The 8,079-nt window shown below is 39.3% G+C and overlaps 1 protein-coding gene across 2 annotated transcripts in view; it reads right to left on the bottom strand.

Moving 5' to 3' along the window:
* COL9A1 (collagen type IX alpha 1 chain) overlaps positions 1-8,079 on the bottom strand; it is an 88,393-nt gene that overhangs the window by 1,523 nt on the left and 78,791 nt on the right. Inside the window, exons 36-38 of one of the 2 annotated variants that reach the window (XM_009275787.1) lie at positions 6,258-6,446; positions 3,364-3,441; positions 1,917-2,114 (exon numbers count right to left, since the gene is read on the bottom strand). In XM_009275787.1, the coding sequence (XP_009274062.1) occupies positions 1,930-2,114; positions 3,364-3,441; positions 6,258-6,446 (452 nt within the window). In that variant the 3' untranslated portion in view covers positions 1,917-1,929. Of the gene's footprint in view, positions 1-853; positions 2,115-3,363; positions 3,442-6,257; positions 6,447-8,079 lie in introns of those variants that run through there. The other variant, XM_009275786.1, reaches the window with a different exon arrangement.

Genomic DNA, 8,079 nt, shown 5'->3' with positions numbered 1-8,079 from the left:
TTTCTTATGCTGAGGGCTCCAGAGCTGGACACAGTACTGCAGGTGGGGTCTCACCAGAGCAGAGTAGAGGGGCAGAATCACCTCCCTCGACCTGCTGGCCACGCTTCTTTTGATGCAGCCCAGGATACGATTGGCCTTCTGGGCTGCGAGCGCACAGTGCTGGCTCCTGTCCAGCTTTTCATCCACCAGTACCCCCAAATCCTTCTCGGCAGGGCTGCTCTCAATCCCTTCGTCCCCCAGCCTGTATTGATACCAGGGGTTGCCCCGACCCAGGTGCAGGGCCTTGAACTTGGCCTTGTTAAACCTCATGAGGTTCACATGGGCCCACATAAAAAGATTATCAAAATTAATCCCATTTAACTCATTCTCAGAAGTCTCTAATAAATGTGCAAATATACTTTCTTTTAGTAGGCAGCTTTATCAGACATTTTTCTCCCAAGTGATCTCTACTTAGGCATTTTCTGTCAACACATGAGGTGCCAGAGAAGCGGCTCTTAGATGCAGCTAGGGGTTTGTTTTGGGCAAGGCTTATATATTGTTTTTTTTCAATAATTCCTTTCAGAGTATATATTATACCAGTATCTTTCCCTTTAGTGTTGTCTTACATGTTACATGCAAAACGCATAGCTCAAATGATCGTGTTATTTCTTTATATTCTCACATGGCATACAAGTCAACGATTTTGAACATAAACAGACAATGAAGGGCTAGGGGAAAAAAAAAAATCAATGCGTAAAGCAAGTGTGCCAAAGTTTGTATTTGAAAATTTGGATGACTAATAGCGAAATAAAAGGAAACATCATAGGGTGGTTTCATTGTTGTCTTTGAGAGAGAATACACTTCAGAGAAGGTAAAGTCAAAACCACAAATAGTTTAATTTATACAGAGAGAAACAAAATATCCACATTGCACATTTTCCTCTAAAAATCGAGTTTATCTAAAAAAGCACCTTGGGATGTCTAATGGCGGTCTTCTAGCTGGTCTGGTTATTGGTATTGAATGTAACCATACATACAAAAACATATAGGGGGGTTAAAACATTATTTATTTGTTTTTTGTACAACCACAGATGTTACTTCAAAATCTGTAATCTCTACTATAAAACTTTTATATTTCTGGGACTCAAAATCCCCTTGACAGTGGCTTCTCGCCTTTTGTTTTAGTTTAACATAGAAGGAGGCAAGCTGGAACAGGCTTCATACAAAATTACGAATGCAACACAAATTGGAGTGGAAAATGAAGAGGTTATTCCACATGGCTTATTCACGAGAACCCAGCGATCATACCTTTACAGAGATTTACAGCGTAAAAGGTGTCAGGTTTCCATAAGACCGGCCTCCCAACTCTGTTTCTACAGTTGAACAGAAGAGCTGAGGGAGGTTTAGCATATCCTGTACAGCACATACATACAATGAAACGACTGTGCATGAAGTGATGTAATTTGCTTGGGAGTGCTCTGGAATTTATTTTATAAGCATAAAAGAATAGCTACAACTGAAGTAAATAAACTGTTCCTTTTTTATTTGATGGCTGAAGGCATGTTATTTCACTGTACATCATACATCATAGGAATTAAGTAGGGGAGGAGGAGACATCACAGAAACTCTTTATTTAAAAAAAAAATAAAAATAGACAAGTGATCTTTTTTTAAAAAAAAAAAAAAATAGACAAGTGCCTTTTTTTCCCCCAAAGGGAGAAAAAGCCAGAAGGCATCACCTGTGTATTTCTGTAAGCACCATTGGTCCAGCTTGTGTTGCTAAGTACACCGTTAGAAAGAATGTACAACCACTGTGTTAAAAATGCCTTACTGAAACCTTGGTTGAAAGGTTTCTCCTTGTTTGTATTTCTCCTTCATTCCTTATTTTTTCCTCAGCTGTCTGTGCAGGAAGTAAATTGATGCCGACACTTGGTGGCACTTGCGTTGCCCATTCATGGCCCTTTCATGTTCTTACCAGCTCTCTGTCCAGCCTGCATTCTGCAAGATGATGGCTCGCAGTACCCAGGAGGGCCGGGAGGGCCAGGAGGACCAGGAACCCCGGGCTGACCAGCCACTCCAGGGAGACCTCGCTCACCATCACGGCCTTCCCTGCCATAGCTGGGTTTGCCTGGTTCACCTGGAAAAGTGGATGCAGGTCTAAAAATTGGCAGCATATGACTTGCTTAGTATAAATGTAGCTTTACCGAACATCCTGTTCTTCAAAGCTGTGTGAAGATGGCTTTTTACTGCTCTCAGTGGATTCCCCAGAGAGGTGCCTGCTTAGAGGGACGGTTTTCTTCTAATAGCCAACCAGGCTGTGTTTACACATCTACAGCAATGGAATTTCAGGCCCAACCCTCTCCAGTTATACTGGAGCAGCTCCGCTGCTATAAAAAGCTATGCAGTACAACTGATTGCAGCACTGCAGACAACCCTGTTGGCGATGCGTATGAAGGTGTAGATGCTACTCGCTACTTCAGAGTTCTGTTAGCACTCCAGAAAGAGACTATCAAGAATTTATTTTTATTCTCCACTCAGATGTGTCGGGGAAATAGATGTATAGAGCGGAACTGCTGAGCACTAAAGTATCTTTTTACTTCTAAATCTTCAATGAAGGGATGAAATACAGTGATTTTAGTAAGCCTCTTCCAATGATAAATTTCTAAAGAAGACAACACCAATTTTCACAAACGTCCTAGCTATCAGTCTATACTCAACTGATTTTTTTTTTTTCTCCTTTTTACAAAGAGAACAAATTTTGGTATTTTCTGTCTGTATATACACACACTGAAACACACTGTAGAGAGATACTGACGGAAATAACATGTTTATTTTCACTCACTGGCCACTAGAGGCCAGTTGTGCTGCACTTATAAGCAAGAATCTGTCCTGGACTCCTGTTACATAACACTGCAATTAATTACTACACAACTACACAAATAAAAGTGAATTGTATTTTGAATGTCCTAAATTATGAATGGAGATTTTGAAGACTGCTGTTGCTGCCAGTGAGATAATCTGGGATTGTGGCCTTTTTTAATTTTATTTTATATATAAATAAATACTTATATAAAAAAAAAAAGAGGTGATCTGACATATATACACACATGTGTGATTGTCTCTTTTTTTTTTTTAATGCCTTGTATACATTTTTCCTAGTCTTTCTACACTGAGATAAATGGGGTGGTAGCTCTTTAGTAAAAGAGCTTTTAATTCTAATGTGTGACTGTATTATTACCTACGAAGTAAAAATTATGACATTCTGTTATTTGGGAGCTTATTGCTTAATGGACACCTTTTATCTTTTCAAGGCAGCTTGAGGTATCAGTTCTGAAAAAATTTTTGCTACATCTTTTCTTTTTTATCCTCATCCTTGTTATATTTACCTGGAAGACCTCTTGGTCCAGGGTAACCTTTCAGTCCTCTGCCTGGAAATCCTCTTTCTCCTCTTTCTCCTGGTTCACCTAAAGCAAATTCATGAAATATTAGTTACAGCCTGCTTGGAGTATTACTTTCAGTAAGTTCCCTCTCAGAGGTGAATGGCTAACAAGCAAAGAATTCAGGTGGCTGTATGTATTGTTAGCATCTTTGAATGATGTCCTGACACATGTCCTTGTAAGAGGTTTGGGGTTTGTTTGGATTTTTCTCCCCCATTTGAGTTATACTCTGAAGTAGACATGTTGGAGGGGAAAAAAAACACCTGGGGCCAGACAGTAACTACCACATGAAATACGCCATAGCCTAGATAACAAAAATAAACCAAACTCACAGAACAACACAGGCTGTTTCGGAATACAGACTGAGGGTACTGGCGAATGGCTTTTGCAAGACCACGCGAACTCCGCTAATAAGTAAAAATTCTCAAGTGCTGGTCCTTGAGACAGCTAGTGCAGAGAAGAAAAGAGAAGCTGGCTTGCACACATTACAGTTTTCTGTTGACATCCACATAAGATGTTCAAAAAAGTAAAACAAAGGACTTTCTCCGTAATACCAGTATACGAGAACACTTTTCTTTGGTGGGTGCCCAGCTTTTCTTCAAACTCATATGTTGCTCCAAACAAGAAGCATCTTAGTAAGAAGATGGGTTTTTTGTTGTTTTAGTTGTAAAGTTCAAATTCTGTTCACTGTATATATTCCATAAAAGTACATATATCTACCACTCATGAATACTCTATGTAAACTCTTGATTTTATTTTTTTTTTGCTGCAAGTCGAAAGTCGCAAGTATATGCCTAATAATGTTTGAGTGAGCTTTGTTTTATACTTCCATACTTTCTTGTACTGCAGTGAGAAGAGTTGGAATGGACTGTTAAGTTTGGGGCTTGCCTAGAAATGGCACAGCAGAAAATGAGGAAGCTATGTAAAGGAACACAGGAGTCAGTACAAAAGTCCAAGTTTCAATAAAAGATGCACACAGGGTACTAGAGGAGGAATCTTAACTCCACGCTTCAGACTGCCTAGTCAACATGGAGATTCAGCCTGTCTTTGTAAATACAGCTACTGGAAGCGCTGATGTCAGGTTGCCCATATATACTTCTGCTATTTCCAGCTACTGAACACTTTGGAATAGTGTTTACTGCTGGTTACCCCAAACTTCTCCAACTTCTTATTTCTGATTCTGCCCTCCTTCACTACCCCAGGTTGCTCATTAAAGTCACTATAACCTCCTTCCTTGAGCCAGCTCTTTTTGATGCTGCTGTTGTTGATGCTGCGGTTGTTGATGCTGTTAAAAATCACTGTACCTTTGTACCTTCTGCTCTATCTCACAGTAACATGTTCTTGTGTTTCTCTCTCCTCTTTATCGTGCCCTTCTAAACCATTCTCAACATGCTCCTCCTTTTCCCTTTTATCCCATGTCCTAGGTACCCTTTTCCTCTCACTCCCATCTCAGACAACTCCCCAAAAGGATGGGGAAAGTCATTTCATCTCTGTGACCTCTGTGGAACTCTGGTAACTACCAGGAACTGAGTGTGAAGCACTGAGATTTTTTTCAGGGTGCCTGCCATGTACCATCATGATAGCTCTTGCACATGAAAGCATTCACCACTTCTCTTGTATCTGTAATTGTATTTCAAGGTTTACTGTAAGGTAACTTGGACTTTCATGACAATTATGATAGGAAACAAAGCATTTTGCTTGTTTGGGGCTTTTTTTATGCTCTCTAGATTTTTTTTTTAATATTAACACAGTGCAGCCTGCTGTGTGATGAATCAAATTCAGCATATCAGATCACCTTTTTATCTCCATTTTTTGTTGCTTCTGTGAATACAGATGACATTACATTAAATGAAAACAGTAACAGAGCTCCAGTGACGATGCTGTTAAGGTTTGCTTTGTTTGTATTCTATTCCTTCTCTCAAAGGTTTTCCCAATTTTACTTTCAAATAAAACTTGAGACAAAAGTAAATGCTCTAATCCAGCGACAGACCAGCTTTGTGCAGAAATACAATTTTAAAATAAAACCTTCCTTCAAGAAAACAAATCAAAACCACTGCTGAATAGAAACTAATACATACATAGCGGTCATAAGACTTTACAGAAAATTCTACTGTATAATCCTTTGGAGGTCTATAAACCCTCTCAGTCAGGAACAAAAGAGATTAACTTAGATCAAAGTTTTTTTGTAAAGTATAAGGTTAGTCAATTTTATTATGGATTTGTTCTTTCCAAAGAATCAATCGATTGTGGTACGTGGTGCAATGATGTTAAATGGCTCAAGTATTATACCCAAATAAAAGAGGCAGATTGTTGTCAGTCACTTGTAATGTGAGAAACTGGATAGACTTAGAAAAGTAGGCTAGAGATTAGCAAATGAATCTGACTGTTTACATTAGCTTTTGGGACCGCAAGTCTTGCAGAAGTGAGGTCCACAACCAGACTGAGTAGAGGAAAGAGAGAATCACTGCTGGAACTTCTCAGCATATGAAAAACACAAACCTCAAAAGTCCATGAGAGGGTAAATTAATATTAGGAATCTGACTCAGCTGCTTACTTCTAGTTCAAGGCAGATGCCTGTCCTTTTTCATATTGTATAAGTGATTTGATGACAAAAAACGGAATTATAAACAAGTCTTGCTGAGGCCAGGCCAATATGCCTTTTAATCACTGGGGCAACTGAGGCAACAGTTACAGGAAACAGCTTAGGTTCCTAATTCAGGATCTCTTTGGACTTTACACGTGTACAATGTACAACCACAATCTATAATCTAAAGGAAAAAAAAACCAAAACCACGAAAAATTGGAGCAGTCAACAACTGAAAGCCAGTTACAGAATTTCTTACCTTTAGGACCTTTACGACCGATCTCACCAGGGGGACCTTTAAGGCCAGGCAAGCCACGGGGTCCAAGCTGTCCTGGGAAGCCATTTTCGCCAGCAGGCCCTGGAGCACCTGGTGGCCCCGGTCGGCCAGGAAGACCTGGAGCACCAAATTCCGGCCTCCTAAGACTGGCTGCCAGCTGAGCTAGTTGTTCTGCAATGAACAGGAAGACAGAATTAAGCAGTAAGTGGATCTGAATAGAGAGATTCTCATGTTCACTGAAGAAGAACATGTATTCTCTGCTGCAGAAACTGACAGATCATGGTACAGCACCTTCCTTATGTACAAGGCTATTTACAAAGTTTGTTACATGTAAGATATTATCTTAGTACTACTAGAGGGAAACTGCATAGACACACTGTGAAGCTGGTCACTCTGAAGCCTACATCTTAAACATTTAATGTTTGCAAGCTGAAATTACTTAAATGTCTATGGTTTATTTAGAAATGTCCTTATAATTTTCTATGTCATTTAAATTTCAACCATCTAGTAAGAACACTTACTCATGCAATTGCTGCCTCTTAAAAGAGCAAATATCTCTCTCCCTTACTACACGTTAATCCTTCCTCTTTACAAGAAGGAACAGCTGAAAAGCATGAGGGCAGTCATCTACATTGTCCTGCGAAGTAAGTGCAGGCCTTCTTTTTCAGAAGAAAGTGGTACTCGTGAGCTCAAGTTTGATAAATAATTGAACATTTTATGTTGATCTTTTCTTAAGGTAGATCAGCAGGAGCTTTGCTCTTCATTAGGCATAGGATCAGCTTGCCATTTCTTGGAATGGTCTAAGCTAGCTATTTTCTTTTCCTCATCCCCCTTTCAGACCACTGCTCTAACACCATGAGAGCAGTCCTGTCTTTGCTTACAGTTTTTATTCTAGACTTCAAATCCATCTTCCAAGCATGCCTTAGAAATAACTTTCTCTGGATACAGCCACACACAATTCCATATGACATTTGCTATAAAGTCTGCATGACTTGGCAAAACTAGTTATTTTGTGCCCACAACTAAGAAAAATTAAGATGGGGGTGGTGAGGTGGTGCAAAGGATCTGAAATAAAACAGGAACTATGGCTAGCAGATACATGAGGAAGACTGGGGATAGCAATCTGTGGGCAAAGCCTACTAAGGAGCTGAGCTTCAGTTACAGTTGTCTTTAAGCTGACAAGGTTCCAGGGACCCATTTGGATTGATTTCTTCTTTTTTTTTTTCTTTTGTCTTTTTTTTTTAAAGCATGACAGCATTGACAATTATAGGGGCTCTCAAGAGGGATGCAATGAAGACAGTCTAGATTTTTCCCATATCCTTCTCTTCACTGCTAATTCTGATCGTTATGAATAAATTCAAGCATCATATCTGATTCCACTATAATCCTCCTCAATATTACTGTGTCTTTCAAGGGATCACTTTAAAAGGCCTTTTTATCCTATTTATAGAAAGTTTAAAAAAAAAAAAAATACCCTGTTGGGCAGTATCAAGAACAGTGTTGACTACTGATAATTTTTAGATTAAATCATGAGCAGCAATTTCATTCTGGTAAATTCTTAACATTACAAAGGCATAATATCCCTAAGGGCATCTTCAATAGCAAGTACTGAAAAGTATCTTTTGTGCTTACAGGGCAGCAGAAATTTTTAAACTTGGTAAATCCCATGCGCCCAACTGTATTAGAAAAGCTCCAGATTTCTGTGTGTGTCAAGAACAACTGAGCAAATATAATTAAGGTTTTGAAAATCTGCCTATTGCTTTCATTTTACGGTATGTTATCTACAAAAAGCCTCTCTCCGCAC

Source organism: Aptenodytes forsteri, unplaced genomic scaffold (genome assembly GCF_000699145.1).
Source record: "Aptenodytes forsteri isolate BGI_AS27 unplaced genomic scaffold, ASM69914v1 Scaffold256, whole genome shotgun sequence".
NCBI lineage: Eukaryota > Metazoa > Chordata > Aves > Sphenisciformes > Spheniscidae > Aptenodytes > Aptenodytes forsteri.
This window is presented reverse-complemented; position numbering and strand designations above follow the sequence as displayed.